The 21095-nt window shown below is 42.6% G+C and overlaps 1 protein-coding gene across 2 annotated transcripts in view; it reads left to right on the forward strand.

The window, feature by feature from the left end:
• FAM3B (FAM3 metabolism regulating signaling molecule B) overlaps positions 1–21095 on the forward strand; it is a 141328-nt gene that overhangs the window by 103943 nt on the left and 16290 nt on the right. For both annotated transcript variants that reach the window (XM_033940392.1, XM_033940393.1), the window contains exons 5-6: positions 4419–4469; positions 12890–12977. In XM_033940392.1, coding sequence (XP_033796283.1) covers positions 4419–4469; positions 12890–12977 — 139 coding nt within the window. The remainder of the gene's footprint in view (positions 1–4418; positions 4470–12889; positions 12978–21095) is intronic.

Consider the following 21095-nt stretch of genomic DNA (forward strand, 5'->3'; position numbering starts at 1 on the left):
CAATCTCGATTCAATTTAGTAAAGTATTGGGCAATTACAAGTCTAATATTTGGCTTCTGTATCTTTCTTTGATTTTTGTTTTTATATTTTTATATAAGCTTTCCTGATTTGGATATACATTTTACATACTATGGAACCCTAAGGGTTAAATAAAGAAATGACACTTATCTAATCCTGAATGAGAATTGGTTAAGAAGATCGTGTGACCATGGCGTTATAAACAATGAAAAATGCAACAGCCATTTTGACAAACATGAAGGAAATAAACGCATTCAGGAGCAATAAGATATGATGACTATAAATATAAATGAGTGATAAGTGAAAAAAATGTGTGAAGTAAAAAATACAGGGTTTGAGATGTTTTGTAATATGATGGGCTTTTTTTCCTAGGGGAACAAGCCTTGAAACAGCTTTAGTCAAAACATGAATTCAATCCCTTATTGACATAGAAGATTAGTAGATATACATTATATAAATGGATCAATGGCTTTAGTGTAAAAATTCAAATCAAAAAAGCTTATATAAAAAAGCAAAGATACAAAAGCCAGATGTTAATGAAAGTAGACTGATGACAATACAAGGTGTTCAATAGCCTGAGCCCAAACTGAAGATTGTAAGGGTTTTCAGATAGTCCAATATCTTCAATAAATTGAATAGAAATTGATAATACAGTGGAAGTGTTATTGATAATTTTTAGATATCAGACACAATATTTAGACTGCAGGAAGCAGGCCGGCTAACTTTAGTTGGATAAAAGCTATTTAACCAGTCAGCACCGTTTCTGGCTGTTTAAATAGCGCTGAATATCAGCTGGATGATCTCTCTGCTGTTAAATACATTAAACATTAGCCAACTGAGATCTTTGAATGTTTAGAATAATGACATATGTGTGTATGTTTACACATACTCATATAATTGCTAGTATTCTACTTAAGTGCGGGGAGGGGAGAGATATAGGGAAGCATACACAGGGGAGGAGCATGGGAGGGCCAAAGCAGGGCTCCCACAAATAGTTCTGCTGCATTTAAGTGTCTGCCTGCACTTAACCAGCTCCACAGCTGGCATAAGTGTAAGTGCTTGCATGTTAGGTGCAATGACACTGGGTTATGCTAGTATTTGTGCTTTGGTTCTGTTAGAGAATGGGCTCCAACTGCATAGCCTCAGTGGAGATGTTCAGCTATGAATTGCTCAATGACATACCTAGGGTATGTGACACCCGGAGCTGATCATTTTTTAACAACCCCCCCCCCCCTATAAAAAAAAATATTTTTATTTATTTTTATATCCCATTCTTCCCAAAAATCTCAGAATGGGTTCCAGTTTAACATTCACAGTGTTACAATATAACATTACATAGGGTTACATCCTCTCCAACCCCATGCCAGCGCTGTGCTATAAACATAAAAGACTTTTCTTCTCTTTGTTAGCTCCTAGCTCAGGGGTAGGGAACTCCGGTCCTCGAGAGCCGTATTCCAGTCGGGTGTTCAGGATTTCCCCAATGAATATGCATGAGATCTATTTGCATGCACTGCTTTCAATGCATATTCATTGGGGAAATCCTGAAAACCCGAATGGAATAAGGCTCTCGAGGACTGGAGTTCCCTACCCCTGTCCTAGCTCATGCTTGCAGTTTAACACCAGTTCTGACAGGATACACATTTCAAATCTGACACATTGTAATCACAAAATAGAAAATAAAATTAATTTTTCTACCTTTTGTTGTCTGATCACTTTATTATTCAAATCATGTTGGTCCCAGGTTCTGGTTTCTGTTTGTCTTCTGTTAACTCGCTCACCAGGGTCTCCTGCCCATTTGATGTTTTCTTTTTTCTCCGTGCTCAGCATCCATCTTCCATCTCTGTATCTTCACTTCCACTACCATATCCAATATCTCTTTCCCACTGTCTACCATCTCTCTTCTTTCTCTCTCCCTACCTTGTGCCCTGGGTCAAACCTCTCTATCCCCTTCATGTAGCATCTCTCCCTTCCTCCCCTCCATTATCATGAGCAACATTTCTTTCTCTCTCCCCATGCACCACCTCTCCCTGCCCTTCACCCTATGTCCAACATTTCTCCTTCTCTCTTTACCATGCATATCTCCCTCCCCTCCATCATATGCAGGATTTCTCCCTCTCACCCATTTCTACCTCTTTATTGCACTCCCTTCAGTGGCATAGCAAGGGTAAGTGGTACCTCTCCCCCGCCCTCTTCTCTGTCCTCGCTCCTTCCATCTCCTCCCTGTCGCTCGTGCACCCACTTCCCTTCCCCCGCACCTTTTTAATTTTCCAAGCACGACCAACATCACAAACTTGCTGCCCACATCATGTCAGCTATCCCTCTGATGTCATTTCCTAGGCACAGGGCCTAGAAGTGATATCAGAGAGAGACAACACCGATGCAGGCAGCAAGTTTGTAATGCTGTTCATGCAGGGAAAATTAAAGAGATACGAAGGAAGGGAAGGGGTGAACATAAGCTGCAGGGGGGTTGGGAAGGAGCGGGGGGGCAAAAAGGAGGATGGGTGCCAGCGCCCCTTACAAAGACCGCTCCCCCTTACTAAACCACTGACTCCCTTCCTCTCCTCCAACCCATGTTCAACAATTCTTCCTCTCTCCTCTTTCCCTCTGTGCAGCAGCTTTCCAAGCCCCCCTCCTGTTTAGCAGTTTTCCATCTCTCCCTCCCATCCCCCTGTGCAGCACCTCCATACCTGACCGACCCCCCCCCCCCCCCCCATTGTGAGATTTAACATTCTTTTGGGCCTCCAACAGCTACAGCAGCAGTAGCCGACCATTAGAAGCAGCATCAAATGGGCTGTTTGCGGCCCGCTCTGCTAGGGCTTCTATCTGCTGCATTATCAGTGATGCGGCAGAGAGAAGGCTCTGGAGGCCAGGCCACAAGAAGTTTGTTCAAAGTTCTGCTTCCAACGGCCAGCCACCGCCACCGCTGCTGCTATTTAGAAATCAGGCCTGGAGGAATGTGAGTTCTTTCTTTGTCGGCAGCCTTAACTTGCTGCTCTGCCGGTATCGGGCCTTCCTTTCTGCTGGTCCTGCCTACTTCCTGCTTCTGTGAAGGCAGGACCTGGCAAAGAGGAAGGCCTGATGCCGGCAGAGTAGTGAAGTTCCTGGACCATGATGCCGACCCTGGGAATACCCCCTCATGGTGTGCACCAGGACCGCCCCCATCCCCCCCTTGGTACTCCACTGGAATTGCTCCTTTAATGCCCAGTTATAGGAAGTTTTGCCCCCTACAATTTGCCCCAGGTATGTTTCACCCCAGAATGTTTTACCCCTCCACATGGGAGTGTGTGACGCAGTGATTAGAGCTACAGCCCCAGCACCCTAAGATAGTGGGTTCAAATCCCACACTGCTCCTTGTGACCCTGGGCAAGTCACTTAATCCCCCATTACCCCACATCCATTATATAGAGTGTGAGCCCACTGGGACAGACAGGGAAAAATACTTGAGTACCTTAATGTAAACCACCTGGCTGTAAGTGGTATATACAGTAAATACTAAAATAAATAAATATTTCACCCCTGGGCACTTTTCGCAGAATTCTGTCATCTGAGATTTGAGGGATAGCCCACCTTTGACACCTCCCATGTAGCCTTTCCTGTCATCTACTACCTCCCACTGGCAGGACCTCCCTTATTCACCCTAACTTTTCAAAGGAGTTTAGGGGAGAAATGGGGTTTTGTACAACTTTTTAGAATTCTGAAAAAATTCAGACAGTTGGCAATCCCAGTCTCCTGAATTGTGAGCATATCTGACAGGGACCCCCTAAACTTTGAGACATCTGAAAGGTGTGGGGGCAATGAAAAATACCCAGGGGCAAAAGGTGAAGAAGTGAAACATCTTGAGGGGTGCAATGTGGAGGCACAAAACATCCTGCGGCAAAAAGTGTGAGGGTGAACATTCCAGGGTTAAAACATACCTGGGGGCAAAATGTGGGGGCGAATCTTCCAGTTCCTGTAATGCCCAAAGCTCTCATCTCACACACTAAACCAACTCATATAGAACTCTGCAGAGCTGAAGAAAGAATTAGAAAAAAACAAAGTGTTCTCTGTTTAATATACAACTTGATTATTCACCCCATTACTTTGAAGGAAAACAGTGGGAAATTTGGAAGGAGTAGCTTTGCTTTTAAAGATGGGAGGAGAACATAATTCCTGTACTTAACATTACATAGTATATATTTCTCTTTCTGCTTTTGACTGCCTGCAGTCTACAATTTTTGCATATCTACAAGTGTTCTACAATTTATTTCTGACCTCTGTTGTGCGTATGCTCCTAATCTGAAATGCTTTTTATTTTTCTCTGACACCCAAATCTAGCTCAGTTGCCAGAATGAAACCAGGTAAAGACTGATGAAGAAATAAACTGTGCTTTCTATAAATGGTCTCTTTCATTTTACTTTCAGATGCAACAGGAAAGGTTGTACGCGTTACAAATTTTGACACATATGAAAAGGGTAAGAATGAGTTTGTTTACCCTATGAACACAGGAATATCAAACCTCAGAGATAGTGGGGCAGATATTCAGACTGTAGTAGGAGGTAGCCCCGCTGAGTCCCATAGTCAGTGGTGAGCCCACATAATCAATATCAAGCCTTTTTGTGGGGGGAAAGGGGGGGTTGGTTGGTCAGTGTTAACTTAACAACTGGTTAAGTCAATATTCAATACTGGCCGGTTACGTTAATAGCAGCCAAAGATAGGCCCGATTTGGACACTAAACTTATCTGGTCAGTGCTTTAATATTTGTGGCTAGCCTGTTAAGTCATGTGACATAGCTGACTAACAGCTAACCACCAGCCATGAATATTCAGTGGAGTTAATAGGCAATCTTCCGATGAATATTAGTGGATAGCCCAGTGTTCTTTAATGCAAGACCCCAGGGGCCAATGGCTACCCCTAGAGACCTCTTTGGTGTCTCTCATTGCCTTCTTGGTTGGTTTTATTTATCTGCTCTGCCTCTCTACCCAGGCTCAGGACAGAAAGGGGAAAGTAGATGGGGGCAAGAGCACATACTTGAAGGACAATGCATTCCTCAATAGACAAGAGAATGCATTTGGAAATGGTCACAGCCTTGGGAATACTCCCCAATGAAGTCTGAGTGCGGTAGAGATGGATGTCACCAGTGTTGTGCCCCCCACCCCCTCCCCCGGTCTCTTGAGAAAATATTTATTAGCTCTCATTCAGCTCATTAAAATCATAAGTGGTCCCAGCTTAAAAATTAATGAAGACCATTGGTTAAGCCGGTCAAACGGTATTTAACAGGCCAGGAGCTATTTTGGCCAGTTAAATAGCACTGAAACAGGGTGGAGTATTTTTTCTTCTGGAGTGAACAGGAGAATTGTTCTTTCTGTTCTGGTCTCCAGGAGGTATGTGGAAGAAGGAAACGTTGAGATTAAACAAACTGGCCTGGTGGTGTAGTAATCCTGAAATCAAAAACGAGGACTCATTTATATCATAAGCACTTTAGTTCAAGGAAACATGAATAAGAACTAGCAGCTGCAAAAACTAAGCAAAACTTGGTTGCCTTGGCAGATCAGGGTTGGGAAAGAGGAAAATGGCTGCAATGGCAGACTAGAGCTCAGTAAGTACAGTGATACCTTGGAATCCGAACTTAATCTGTTCCAGAACCCCATTCGAGTTCCAAAACGTTTGAGTTCCAAGACAATTTTTCCCACAAACTCAGATTTTCACATTATTTTAACTGTAAATACACTGGATTTTAAGGTAAAATATTAACCAATAATAAGGTACCACTTGTAGAGGACTTAGGGTCACCTTCTATGCTAACATCAGGTAACTGCATTTCTGGTGGTTCTGGTGTCTGCATTCTGTTCCTTTTTTTTTTTGCTCCATGCTAAGGTTCCACTTGTAGAGGACTTGGGGGTCACCTTCCATGCTAACATCAGGTAACTGTGTTTCTGGTGGTTCTGGAGTTTGCATTCTGTTCCTTTTATGCTCTTTGCTAGGGTACCACTTGTAGAGGGCTTGGGGTCACTGGTCATGGTGTCTTTTGAGAACCAATGTTCCAAAGTGGTCTGATGATGGTGACCTTTTTGAACTTTTCTAAAATGTTCAATGATGTTATCATTGAACAATTTAACATACCTGTTAACAAGGGCTGTATTAGGGTGCCACTTCTCAATGACTGCCTGGGTTTTTGATCACATGCTGAGAAGATCCTTGATTTCAGCAGTGGGAATGGTACCAGCATCTCCCTCTTCCTCCCCTGAAGAAATTTCTTCTGTGACTTTTTTCTGCTGCTGCTGGTTGAGGTACTGAAGCTCTTCCATTGTCAGTTCAGTCCTGTGATCATCCACTAACTCATTGACATCCTCTTCACTGACTTCCAAACCCATGGACTTGCCCAGTAATATAATAATAATAATAACTTTATTCTGCTATACCGCCACAATCTTGCGACTTCTAGGCGGTTTACAATCAAGAGAGCTGAACATTCAATGAAACACAATATGCAGATATACATATGAACTACAGATAGCATAGACTTTAAGAAATCAAGAGTATAGAAATACAATTTGCTTAGCAAGAGTATAAGATGTACATTTTGGTAGGTAGTGTCCGAGCGGACCTGCTTGGAATAAGCTGCATGTTTTAGAAAATAACAATGAAAAATAACGATATTATAAAGATAATAGATTATGTGTATCACAGTTTCGTGAGATTCAGGTGGATTGAGGAGGGGGGGGATAAAAGTAGTGGGTGGAGGGAAGAGGTAAGGGGGGGGGTAAAAGGTAGGGGTAGGGGTAGTAGGGACCGTTTTTGGGGAGAGAGAGGGGAAAGCGGTCAGTTGTTTAGGTATTTCAGGAACAGGTATGTTTTTAGGCGCTTCCTAAATTCCCCGTAGGTAGTGGGCGAAAGCAGTTGATCTAGGTCTTTACCCCATAGGGCTGCTTGGTGAGAGAGAAGGTGTTTGTGGTGTTTCTTTAGTTTGCGACCTCTAACCGGAGGAGAAATGAATTTTGAGTGTGAGTTTCTCTTGTGTTTGTTGTTGGAAAATGAGAAAAGGTCTGTTATGTATTTGGGGGCAAGTCCATAGAGTACTTTGAAGCAGATGCAGGCGAATTTAAACCTTACTCGTGCTTCCGTTGGCAGCCAGTGCAACTGCCGATAGTAAGGTGTCACGTGGTCGTATTTCTTCAGCCCGAAGATAAGCCTGACCACAGCGTTTTGCATTATTTGAAGTCATCTCATATTCTTTTGGGAGATTGCTAGATAGGCGATTTTGCAGTAGTCGAGTTGACTCAGTACGAGGGATTGCAATAACATAGAAACATAGAAATCGACGGCAGATAAGGGCCACGGCCCATCTAGTCTGCCCATCCTAATGACCCTCCCCTGCCTTTACTTTGCGAATAGAACCCACGCGTCGATCCCATTTGGCCTTAAAATCAGGCACGCTGTTGGCCTCAATCACCTGAAGTGGAAGACCATTCCAGCGATCCACCACCCTTTCGGTGAAAAAGAATTTCCTGGTGTCACCGTGCAGTTTCCCGCCTCTGATTTTCCACGGGTGTCCTCTTGTTGCCGTGGGACCCCTGAAAAAGAAGATATCTTCTTCTACCTCGATGCGGCCCGTGAGATACTTGAACGTCTCGATCATGTCTCCCCTCTCTCTGCGCTCCTCGAGCGAGTATAGCTGTAATTTATCTAACCGTTCTTCATACGGGAGATCCTTCAGTCCTGAGACCATCCGGGTGGCCATTCTCTGGACCGATTCCAGCCTCAGCACAACCTTACAGTAATGTGGCCTCCAGAATTGCACACAGTATTCCAGGTGCGGTCTCACCATGGATCTATACAAAGGCATAATGACTTCAGGCTTACGGCTGACGAAACCCCTGCGTATGCAACCTATGATTTGTCTTGCCTTGGAAGAAGCTTGCTCCACTTGATTGGCAGCCTTCATGTCCTCACTGACGATCACCCCTAAGTCTCGTTCTGCAACCGTTCTTGTTAGGATCTCGCCATTAAGGGTATAAGTCCTGCATGGATTCTGGGTACCCAAGTGCATAACTTTGCATTTTTTGGCATTGAAGCTGAGCTGCCATGTCTTAGACCAGCTCTCTAGTAAGAGTAGATCATGCATCATATTGTCGGGCATTGAATTTTTATCTATTGTGCTTTTGCCCACTACATTGCTTAGTTTGGCGTCATCGGCAAATAATGTTATCTTACCTCGGAGCCCTTCTGCCAAGTCCCTTATAAAGATATTGAACAGTATCAGGCCCAAGACGGAGCCCTGGGGCACTCCACTGATCACCTCCGTCATTTCAGAGGGGGTGCCATTCACCATTACCCTTTGAACCCTACCTCCAAGCCAGTTCCCAACCCACTATGGAACGCCCAATCCTATGGAACTCATCTTGCTTAGTAACCTGCGATGAGGCATGCTATCGAATGCTTTGCTAAAGTCCAGGTATATGATGTCCAGGGACTCTCCAACATCTAGCTTCCCCGTCACCCAGTCAAAGAAGCTGATCAGGTTGGATTGGCAGGATCTCCCCTTAGTAAATCCATGTTGACGGGGATCCCGTAGGTTCTCTTCATTCAGGATCATATCTAATTGGTGTTTGATAAGAGTTTCCATTAGTTTGCTCACTATTGATGTGAGACTCACTGGTCTGTAGTTTGCCGCTTCTGTCTTGGAGCCTTTCTTGTGGAGTGGAATGACGTTAGCCTTCCTCCAGTCCAACGGGACGCTACCTGAACTAAGGGAGAGGTTGAAGAGCGCCGACAGCGGCTCCGCCAAGACATCACTCAACTCCCTGAGTACCCTGGGGTGCAGGTTGTCCGGTCCCATTGCCTTGTAAACCTTGAGCTTGGACAGCTCAACGTGGACACTGTTGGGCGTAAATTTGAAATTGCTAAATGGGTCAACTGAGTCAGCCCTTGTCTGTAACTGAGGGCCATGCCCCGGAGCTTCTCGGGTGAAGACAGAGCAGAAGTATTCATTTAACAGTTGGGCTTTTTCTGAGTCCTTTTCCACATAGTCTCCGTCTGGTTTCCTTAGACGTACTATTCCCCCTGAGTTTTTACTTCTGTCACTGATATACCTGAAGAATGATTTATCTCCCTTCTGGATGTTCTTTGCTAGAGATTCCTCCATGTTTAATTTAGCCTCCCTGACTGCTGTTTTGACTTGGTCAGATATTCTGCCCTGGAGTCCTGTTCCCTTGATTGTTTGTAAGAGATGAATGCTTTTTTCTTTTCTGAAGGTAGATGTATCGAACTATGATTTAATGGATCTGAGTTTCCAGAGTGTAAGTAAACCCTTTCTGAATAGGGAGTCCACTTGTTCCTTCATAGTTAGGCTTTGGTCTAGAGTAACACCTAATATCTTTATGTTGGGCTGGATAGGGTAGTTGAGTTTGTTGATGCACAGAGGAGTTTTATTGTCAAGTGGGTGAGGGGCGGCAACAAAGAATTTTGTTTTTTCTGTGTTAAGTTTGAGCTTGAAATGTGTCATCCATTGTTCCATCTCATTTATGGCATCGGATGCTTTGGGAATGGTTTCGGAGATAGAGTTAGCGAATGGGATGATGATTGTAAAGTCGTCTGCGTAGCTGAACAGTTTTATCCCCAGTTGGGTTAGTTTGACACCTAATGAGGACATGTAGATATTGAAAAGCAGTGGGGAAAGTGGTGATCCTTATGGCACTCCGGATGAGTTGCTCCAGGTATTGGAGTGATTGTTGTTAAAGCGTACCTGGTAAGAACGGAATGTGAGGAAGCCACGGAACCAGTTCAGTACCTCCGCCCTGATACCGATGGCATCTAGGCATTGTAGCATTTTTTCATGGTCTACCAGGTCGAATGCAGAGCTCATGTCGAATTGCATGTCAGGAACAACAGGTGGTTCCTCAAAGCCTTTGAAGTTACTTTCAGCCATATATTCAGGCCATAGATTTTTCCAGGCAGAGATCATTGTCCTCAAAGACACTTCTATCCATGCTTTCTTGATGATTCTTGGGCAATGGAGGATATTGTAGTGATTCTTCCAGAACTCTCGGAGGGTCAGTTCTGTTTCATTTGTAACTTCAAAACATCTCTGGAACATAGCCTTGGTGTATAAATTTTTGAAGTTCAATATCACCTGCTGGTCCATGGGCTGGATAAGAGGAGTGGTATTGGGGGGCAAAAGTTTATCTTGATGAAGCTAAAGTCACACACCAAATTATCTTCTAGGCCTGGAGGATGCACAGAATTGTCCAGGACAAGGAAAGCCTTTATTGGGAGATTTTCTCTTGCAGATAAGCCTTTACTAAAGGAGCAAATTCCTCGTGTATCCACTCAGTGAAGAACTGCCTGGTAACCCATGCTTTCACATTTGATCTCCACATAACATTAAGTTTGTTCTTAATGACGTTGTTCTTCTTAAAGACTCATGGATTTTCTAAATGGTACACGAGGAAAGGTTTGAGCTTGCAGTCCCCACTAGCATTACTACACAGCAAGAGAGTAAGGCGATCTTTCATTGGCTTATGGCCTGGTACAGACTTTTCTTCCTTTGAGATGTACGTTCGCCTGGGCATCTTTTTCCAAAAGAGGCCTGTTTCGTCACAATTGAACACTTGGTTTGAAACATAGCCCTCACTGATCACAAACTCCTTTATAAACTTTGCTACTGCTTCTAAATTAGAACTGGCAGCCTCTCCATGCATAACACTACTATGGATCCCAGTCCTTTTCTTAAAGTTCTCGAACCACCCCCTACTGGCTTTAAACTCCTCCTTTTGAGCACTAGTATCAGGCATGCCTTTTACTAGATCATCGTGGAGGACCTTGGCTTTCTCACAAATTATCATCTCAGAAATGACATCACCAGCCAGCTGTCTTTCATTAATCCAAATACAGAGGAGTTTTTCCATCTTTGCCATACTTTTCGATCTCCTAGAGGTCAGTGTTGTAACCCCTTTCGCCACATCAGCTACCTTGATAGCATCTTTGTTTTTCAAAATCATACAAACAGTTGATTTAGGCATCCCAAACATAGTAGCGAGATCAACCACATGTGCACCGCTTTCATGCTCAGCGATAAGATCTTTCTTAATCTCAGCTGTAGCTTTAACAGCTTTCTTCTTACTCTTATTTTCTGCACTACACTTTATAGGACCCATAGCAAATACACTAAACAGGCACAAAAGCGAAAATCACACAAGATAATTTCACAACATCTTCCGACAACAAACTGCATATGGGTGGCCTGAGTGCTGTGGAAATGTACACAGGAACAATGCACTGTGGAAACGTGCACAGGAATAACATGTTCAGATTCCAAAGCAGCGTTTGGATTCTAGGGCAAAATTTGCTAGAAAATTTTGTTCAGATTCCAAGTTGTTTGAGTTCTGGGGAGTTCAGATTCCAAGATATCACTGTATAAAGGAGATGGAAGCTACTGCAGCAGATTGGGCCCAAGGAGGGAAATGAGGAGGTGCTGGCTTGGGCCCAGAGAGGGGAAGGAGAAGGTAAAGGATAAGGGCCCAGTAGAGAGGAAAAAGGCTGCAGATGCAGTAGTTCAGGCTTTGGAAAAAAACATAGAGGAAGCAGTAGCACATTGGGGCTTGAGAAAAGTGAACCTGCTGCAGTTGCCAGCAGCAGATAAGGGCCTATAGAGAAGTCAGGAACAGCAGTGATGACAGCGATAGCTGATTAAGCTAAGGAAGAAAGGAGAATGCAACAGCAGTGACAAAAGTTTGCTCTGGTAAAAAGGAAGAGGTGGTGGTGTCCGCAATGGATGATTAGTTCCTGAGAGGGAAGAGAGGAGGAGGTGATGGTTGTAGAATGGACCTGGAACAGAAGGTAGCAGGAGGCACTAGGCACAGATTGGAGTTTAGGAAGGAAGATAGATGAAGGTGGCAACAGCAGCAGATTGGAACCAGGGAAGGCTCTTATGTTGGTAAGCCACAAAAAAATAAAAGGGAAATATACCTTTTGCTTTGAAATTGGTAGAAGGGAAACATGATAACATCAGATTTCTGATCATGTCAAGTGGGAATTCTCTAGCAATAAGCAGAAAGAATGAGCTACACAAGTGGCTGTATTTGCATCATCAGATGTCACTCGACTTTCATTGCCTTCCAGATTTTTTTTTTTTTTTGAGCATTCACAAGAAGGTGAACCTAGATCCCTGTGTCCTATCCAGTTCAATTTTCATCCTGTCCTATCCAGTCCAATTTTCATTCTGTCATTTAAAATGGACTGCAAATATTGCTGAAATTAATGTCAATGGCCAAAATTCTTTTTTGAATGTGAGTTAGGTGAAGAATCGCTGCAGAGAACCATCCTGTGTGTGTGTGGAGGTGGGGGAGTCCACTTTAATTTCCTCACAGGAAACATGCCTTCACTGGATCTCAGCTTGTGGAAGGGAGAGTTCAGATGCAGGTGGCCTCTACCATTGGTTGACCCTGGACATTTTGCAGGGCTCGCTCAATGGTAGCTATACCCTTGCCTCTGTTGTCTCAGGTACAAATTTAGAGGCCCTTTAACTATATATCCTGACTAACTGTCCAACTAGATTGTACAATTCAGCCTATATTTTTCAAGGCTGAAGTGATTCAATAAATAATATCATATAATCTCAACAGACTACATTATCCCACCAGAGAAGCTTATGGAGAAATATTCAAGTTATGTATATTTCTTCTGTAAGCTCTTCTGAGCAGGGACTGTCTATTGCATGCTGATTGTACAGCGCGGAGTATGCTTTTCAGTGCTATAGAAATGATAAATAGTAGTAGTAGTGATGTAGGCTGAAAACTGTCCACTTATCCTTCTAGCATTATACTGCTGATCTACAGACAAATCCAAGTGCATTAAAGATTAAGAACTAACAACTGATTTAATTTTTCATTGATAGACGTGTCTGAAGATTTGATCAAATGTCTAAAAGAAACTCCCCCAAAAGCCATCATTTTTATAGTCACCCATGATGAGGCATCTACCAAGTAAGTAAGAGTGCGGTCAAGGCTGGTGTACCATGGCCAGTATCCATGAACGTTGGGTGGCTATTTGCAATGGGCAGAGAGAGGCTACTGAAATAGTGCAGTAAAAGCTATATAAAATAGAACATAGAAATGTAGAAAAATAAGAGCAAATGAAGACCAACCAGCCTATCCAGTCTGCCCCTCCACACCAACTACTATTTATTTTTTATTTTTTTTTAATATGGATTTATTAGCCACCTTTATGAAGAGATTCACCCAAGGCGGTGTACAACAGGTATACTTCAACATAAAACTTACAATGTTGTTAACAGCAAAACAGTACCATAGTAAAAAGACCAAATATAAATACAGTTATTTTATTTAAGGTATTTATATACTGCCTATCAAGATTATCTAAGTGGTTTACAATCAGGTACTCAAGCATAAGAACATAAGAATTGCCACTGCTTGTTCAGACCAGTGGTCCATCATGCCCAGCAGTTTGCTCCCGCGATGGCCCCTAGGTCAAGGACCTGAGCCCTGAGACTAGCCTTGCCTGCGTACGTTCTGATCTAGCAGGAACTTGTCTAACTTTGTCTTGAATCCCTGGAGGATGTTTTCCCCTACGACAACCTCTGGAAGCATTTTCCTTATTTGTCCTGGTGGACTCACAATCTATCTAACGTACCTGGGGCAATGGAGGATTGAGTGACTTGCCCAGGTCACAAGGAGCAACACAGGGTGCTGAGGCTGTAGCTCTAACCACTAGGCTTCCTTTACCTTAATAAGGTAAAGTCTACCTTAATAAGGTAAAGTCAAAATCAGTAAATTGAAACTTATTAATAGGACTACCGTGAAACAGTTCTAAAAATATACTTATTAACAGCACTGAAATTGAATTAAGAGAGCTATATTACATACTAAAAGGGAGACATAATACTTATGAAGTATCTAATAAGAACAAATCAGAACATTCAAATGACATAGATACGACCATGGGGTGGAAGGAGACGTATACAGATGGATCAGAAATTGGTTTGCGGGTAGGAAGCAGAGGGTAGGAGTGAAGGGCCACTACTCGGACTGGAGGGGGGTTAAAAGTGATATTCCGCAGGGGTCGGTGCTTGGACCGCTGCTGTTCAATGTATTTATAAATGATAATAATAATATATAACAGTTTATATACTGCAGAACTATGAAGTTCTATGCGGTTTATAAAGATTAAAGAAGGTACAAATAGATTGAACTTAACATGGAGGAAGCTAGAGATTAACAGCTCGAAGGGTTAGTTATTGAGGAGAGAGAGTTGTACGGGTCAGCTACCTAGATATTTCAGGAACAGATATGTTTCCTGAATTCCCCATAGGTAGTAGGCGTAAGCTTAAGTAATTGTTCTAGATCTTTACCCCATAATGCTGCCTGATGTGAGAGAAGGTGTTGATGGTGTCTTTTGAGTTTACATCCTCTAATTGGAGGGGAAACAAAGATTGAATGTGAGCTTCTCTTATGTTTGTTGGCTGAGAAGGAGAAAAGGACAGTTATGTATTTAGGGGCTAGTCCATATAGTACTTTAAAGCAGAAGCAGGCGAACTTAAACTTTATGCGTGCCTCCATTGGCAGCCAATGCAGCTGTCGGTAGTAAGGTGTTACATGATCAAACTTCTTCAGCCCGAAAGTCAGTCTGACCGCCGCATTCTGCATTAATTGTAATCGTCGCATGTTCTTTTGGGAAATTGCTAAATAGGCTATGTTACAGTAGTCAAGTTGACTCAGTATCAGGGATTGTACCAGGATTCTAAATGCTGGCATATCAAAGTATGCTCTAGTGGATCGAAGTTTCCAGAGAGTGAAAAAACCCTTTCTGATTAAGGAGTCTACCTGGTCCTTCATGGTTAAGCACTGATCTAGTGTTACACCCAGTATCTTCATAGTGGACTGAATAGGATAGCTTAAGGTTATTGATGCATAGCGGTATTTTGGTGTCAAGCGGGTGTGGCAAAGTTACAAAAAATTTAGTTTTTTCTGAATTAAGTTTCAATTTGAATTCAATCATCCATTGCTCCATCAAATTTAATGCTTCTGATGCCTTGGGAGTAGTTTCCGAGAGAGAGTTAGTAAATGGAATGATGATCGTAAAGTCATCTGCGTAACTGAATACTTTTATCACCAGTTGGGTCAGTTGCGCACCTAGTGAGGACATGTAGACATTGAAAAGCAATGGGGATAGTGCTGATCCTTGTGGTATTCCAGATGGATTGCTCTAGGTATCGGAGAGATTGTAATTGAAACGTACTTGATAAGTACAGGACATAAGGAAGCCTCGGAACCATTCCAATACCTCTTCCCTAATGCCAATTGCATCTAGGCATTGTAGCATTTTCCCCTGGTCAACTAAGTCAAAGGCAGAGCTCATATCAAATTGCATGATCAGGGCATTAAGGCCTTTACTGAACAAGAGACGCAGATTATCTAAGATGGCCGCAATTATTGTTTCTGTACTGAACAGATGTCTAAAGCCAGATTGAGTTTCATGCAAGAGAGAGAACTGATAAAGATATTCCAGCAGTTGGGAATGTACCAGTCCATCCATGATTTTTACGATGAATGGAATGGATGCTATTGGTCTATAGTTGGTTACCAACGCTGATGATTCTTTACTATTTTTTTGGAATTGGGGTTATTATTATGTGACCATTATTAGTGAGGAATTTTCCATTTTTTAGGTTATGGGCTAAGTAATTCAGCAGAAATAGTTTAAATTCTAGAGGAGCCGCTTTCATGATTTCTGGGGGACATGAGTCCTCCAGACTGCAGAATGATTTAGAGTATTGGTTATATAGTTTGATGTAATTGTTCCATTCTAAATCTTGAAAGGAACACCAGATCATGTCTGCTGGTATTTCATTTTCTTGTATGTTAGCTATTTGATTACCGTTAGTGTCATTTATTGAACAGTTGTTTCTTAGGTTTTTAATTTTTGAATCGAAATTCTGTGCTAAATCATTTGCTGAAGGTAGTTTAATGTTATGCACGAGTTGAGTGTGGCGTGTGGTGTCAAATAAATTTGTAATCAAGTTGAACAGCTCTTTTGTATTGATTCCTTTTGAGCTAGTGCTAGATAGGTTGATTTTAGAAGTGTAGAATGCTTTATGTTTATCTTTTATCAGTTTGTAGATTTTTATGTTAGATCTCAGTTGTTATGGTCTGACAATTCTGTTTTTTTTTCCAAATTCTTTCTAGCCTTCTTACTAGTTGTTTCATTTTTAGAAGTTCGGTGTCAAACCATTTGTTATATTTATTTGCGTAGCTTTTGCTTTTTAGTTTGGGGGCTATTTAATCTAAAATGGCTGTGCTAGTTTTCATCCAGTGATCCCAAAAATCGACTTCTTCTCCTATTTCCACTTGGAGTTCATATTGCGAACAATATTCTTCTGGATTGATATGGGCCTTGTGAGATGTTCTCGTTTTTTTCTTTTTATCCTTGAGTGTGTTTTAGATTTTGAATGAGTCCTGGGAAGCATGTACTAGATGGATCAGACGCATGTATTAGATACACTCGATGCATGTATTAGACACCTTCGATGCATGGGATGCATGTATTAGACACACTCCATAGACGCATGGGATGCATATATTAATAATAATAATAACTTTATTTTTTCTATACCGCCATAATCTTGCGACTTCTAGGCGGTTCACAGTGAAGAGAGCTGTACAATCAGCGAATTACAGCGTACAAATAGAGAAGGTGTCACTGAGCAGTCAGTGATTATAGTGTACAAATTAGCAAAATGCATATATTTGATGCATATGTTAAACACATGAGTGATTGTTATACGCATGTACTAAATGAATGTATTACTTAGGCCGGGAGAACTAACCCACCTAACACAACCACTACTATCAGTTCCTGGCTACATATTAAGAGCTAAATCAAGTCTGCCTACCACCAACTATACAAACTAGAAATTGGGAGTGCTAAGATAACCAATATAGCTATTGCAACAAGAAGAGACATATTACCCCGCAAACATGAATTTCCTACTAATTTTACTGTTCTATCTAATAAGCGGTAGCATCAAAGAAGTTAACTCACTCTATCCACAATTATGCTCAGTCCACTACCCTGATCTATCAATCAAGCACATAATTAACCCACAAGAAGACAGGGCAAATCATATTAATGTAATCTCAAATAAAGGACGACATCAATGAACCCCTAAAAAAAGAATAAGGAAAGTAAAAACTATCAGAACCACTACTCCTATCAAGCCTATCACATCTGCCTCTATTCCCTGTGCATATCTTAATACTAGATCTGTCAGGAATAAAGCTTTCCTAATCAAAGATTGGATCATCAGCAATCAAATAGCTTGTCTTTTTCTAACCGCAACATGGCTACTATCTGATGGAGATCCTATAATAATTGATCTTCTACCAGATAATTTTAAAATTCTTATGCTAAACCGTGAGGAAAGAAAAGGGGGAGGATTAGCAATTATTCTTAAGGAAGGATTTGAGTTTGAACTATTGGATTCTAAAATGACCAATCAGTTAGAAATATTAGCCTGTAAAATTAGCAATAAGGAACTGGAAGAATCCCTAACTAGCATATTATTCTATGTCCCACCGAAAAGCTGGCCAAAAGCCAAAGAGGACTTTTGCAAATTTGTCCTACATAACTCAATTAGTCCTTCACAGTATCATCGCAGGTGACATAAACATACACCTAGATGAAGAGGACAATCCAGATACGAAAGACTTTAAAAACTTTCTATATCTAATAAATGTGTTTAGCAATCAACTATACTTCTAACACATGCATCTAACAATTACACATGCATCTAACAATATGGGAAGTAAAGTGCGGAGAGTAAAAACTTTAGCAAAATTTTAACAAAGAGCCTTATCAGTTCCAAAAACCTACTCAATAGGAAGTTCTGCTGAAGTCTTACCCAGAGTAGCTTTGTTCCAGGTCTGCTCTGGGATGTTTGATCTGGCCGTGGGGGTCGCTTCGCAAAGGCGCTCACTAAGGCGCACACGCCTTTGCTGCACGCCGAACAGCCACACGCCGTTGCCGCTTCTTTCTTTTAAAGAGTTGCTCCGCACTGGATCGGGGAAGGGGCAGAGCAGGACTCGGGCGCCCTGCTAGTATCGGTGCAGGGAAGGAGGCTTCCCGTTGCCGCTTATTGCTTTTAAAGAGTTGCTCCCCGCTGGATCGGGGAAGGGGCAGAGCAGGACTCGGGCACCCTGCTAGTATCGGTGCGGGAAGGAGGCTTCCCGTTGCCGCTTCTTGCTTTTAAAGAGTTGCTCCCCACTGGATCGGGGGAGGGGCAGAGCAGGACTCGGGCACCCTGCTCGGTATCGGTGCGGGAAACAGGGATGAAGTGCGAAGTAATAAAATTCACAGATGACACCAAACTATTTAATGGGGCTAGGACTAAAGAGGACTGCGAAGATTTACAAAGGGACCTGAACAAGCTAGGGGAGTGGGCGACGAGATGGCAGATGAAGTTTAATGTAGAGAAATGTAAAGTCTTGCACGTAGGGAACAGAGACCCGAGGTACAGCTACACGATGGGAAGGCTGTTACTGAGTGAGAGTACCCAAGAAAGGGATGATGCAGGGAGATGAACTTCGGATTCCTGAACCATGGAGAGGCGCTGCAAGGACTACAGGGACCAGACGGACTCCACCTGACCAGAAGGGGAAAGAACGTCTTTGGACACCGACTAGCCCGCCTACTTCGTAGGGCTTTAAACTAGGTAAGTTGGGGGAGGGTACCCACTCACGTACTGGCGCAAGTAACCAACCTGGCGAGGTAAGTTGTCAATCCATTTCTGAGTCTGAGGTAGTACACACATTGTAAACAGTACTATAGGAGTCCAATTAGCTCAAGCAGGAATATCTATACACAGACATAGCAAACATAAGGTATGGAGGGCTATGTACGTTAATGCCCACAGTTTGGGCAATAAGATTCTGGAAATGAGGAATGCCGACCTAGATGTGGTGGCGATATCCAATACTTGGTTCACAGACTCCCATGGGTGGGATATGGCTATACCGGGATACTTCGTCGAGACAGAGAGGGCAAAATGGGTGGAGGGGTAGCACTATACAGTAAAGAGGACATCAAAGTTACCAAAATCACAGATGTCAAGTACACCGGGGAATCCCTCTGGGTGAATTTGGCTAGGGGAAAGGACAAATGCCTGTATCTTGGCGTAGTATACAGACATCCAAGACAACAGGAGGACATGGATATAGAATTAGTCGAAGACATAGAGAATATCACTTTGCGTGGAGACACAGTATTGCTAGGAGACTTCAATATGCCTGATGTGGATTGGAACAAACTTTCCACTAAGACCAGCAGCAGCAGGAAGCTATTAACCTCTATAAAGGGAGCGAGACATTACATTACATTAGGGATTTCTATTCTGCCATTACCTTGCAGTTCAAGGAGGATTACAAAAGAATTATCCAAGATGTATTACAACAAGAACTTACAAAAAAAAAAATATTGGTCATTTTCAAAAAGAGTAAGAAATGGGTAAGGTTATTTGTTTGGGGTAGTTGGCTTTAGTGAGAGGTAAAGTTTGACACTTGCAGGATTATTTCTTTTTTCAGAGTTTTCTTGAAGAGTATGGTCTTTATTTCTTTTCTAAAAGTCTTGTAGTCGAGGAATGCCGTCAGTAGATTGGCGATTTGGTTGTCTAGTTTGGCTGCTTGAGTGGCCAGGAGGCCATCATATAGTTTTTTCTGTTTGACCTCATTAATTGGGGGGTATGAGAATGGGGTGTGAATTTTCCTAAGGCTGGTTGCGGTGTTGTGGATGAGGCGGTTATTCAGGTAGTTTGGACTGTCTCCGTATAAAGTCTTAAATAGTAGGCAGTAGAATTTAAATTGTATTCTTGCTGGGATCGGAAGCCAGTGCGATTGGAGATATGCTTCTGTAATGTGATCATGTTTCTTTAATGAGTCTTAGTGCTGTGTTTTGGATAGTTTGTAGTTGTTTTGTTATGGTTGTAGGGCATGGGAGGTAGAGGATATTACAGTAGTCAAGTAGGCCTAGTATTAAGGACTGAACTATGAGCTGGAATTGAGACTCAGACAAATGATATTAGAGCCCACTAGGGACCGGGCGATACTGGACCTGATACTCACCAACAGAGAAAGTGTCACAGAGGTCTCGGTAGGTGATATGTTGGCCTCCAGTGACCACAACTTGATATGGTACAACCTCAGGAAAGGGTTCACTAAGTCAAACACATCAACCAAGGTCCTCAACTTTAAGGGCACAAACTTTGAAAGCATGGGAGATTTCGTCCATCGGGGACTGCAAAACCAAGCCGAAACAGATAATGTAGAGGTAATGTGGTCAACTCTGAAATCAACCATACATGAAGCAACCAACCGCTACATAAAATCAGTAAGTAAACGGCAAAGAAACAATAGACCACAGTGGTTCTCTGCAGAGATCTCAGACCTCATAAAAAAGAAGAAAAGAGCGTTTATCTTCTACAAACAATCAGGGAAGCAAGAATCTAAGGAAGACTATCTGGCCAAGTCTAAAGCAGTCAAAACAGCAGTCAGAGAGGCCAAACTCCGAATGGAGGAGAATCTAGCAAAGAACATCAAGAAGGGTGATAAATCCTTCTTCAGGTATATTAGTGACAGAAAAAGAAACACAGATGGGATAGTACGTCTTAGGAAACCCAACGGGAACTATGTAGAATCGGACTCCGATATAGCCAAACTTTTAAATGAATACTTCTGCTGTCTTCACTTGCGAGGCGCTGGGATTCGGCCCTCAGCTGCAGACAAGGGAAAGCTTGGAAGGCCCGTTTTGAAATTTCGAGTTTACGCCCAGCACTGTCTACTATGAGCTATCAAGACTCAAGGTGAACAAAGCTATGGGGCCAGACAAACTACACCCCAGGGTGCTCAGGGAGTTGAGTGACGTCCTGGCGGAACCGTTATCCGCGCTCTTCAATCTTTCCCTAGGTACAGGAAGAGTCCCGTTGGACTGGAAAACGGCTAATGTCATTCCACTCCACAAAAAGGGATGCAAGACGGAGGCTGCGAATTACAGACCGGTGAATCTCACATCGATAGTGAGTAAACTTATGGAAA

The sequence above is a fragment of the Geotrypetes seraphini genome, chromosome 4 (genome assembly GCF_902459505.1).
Source record: "Geotrypetes seraphini chromosome 4, aGeoSer1.1, whole genome shotgun sequence".
In the NCBI taxonomy this organism is placed as follows: domain Eukaryota; kingdom Metazoa; phylum Chordata; class Amphibia; order Gymnophiona; family Dermophiidae; genus Geotrypetes; species Geotrypetes seraphini.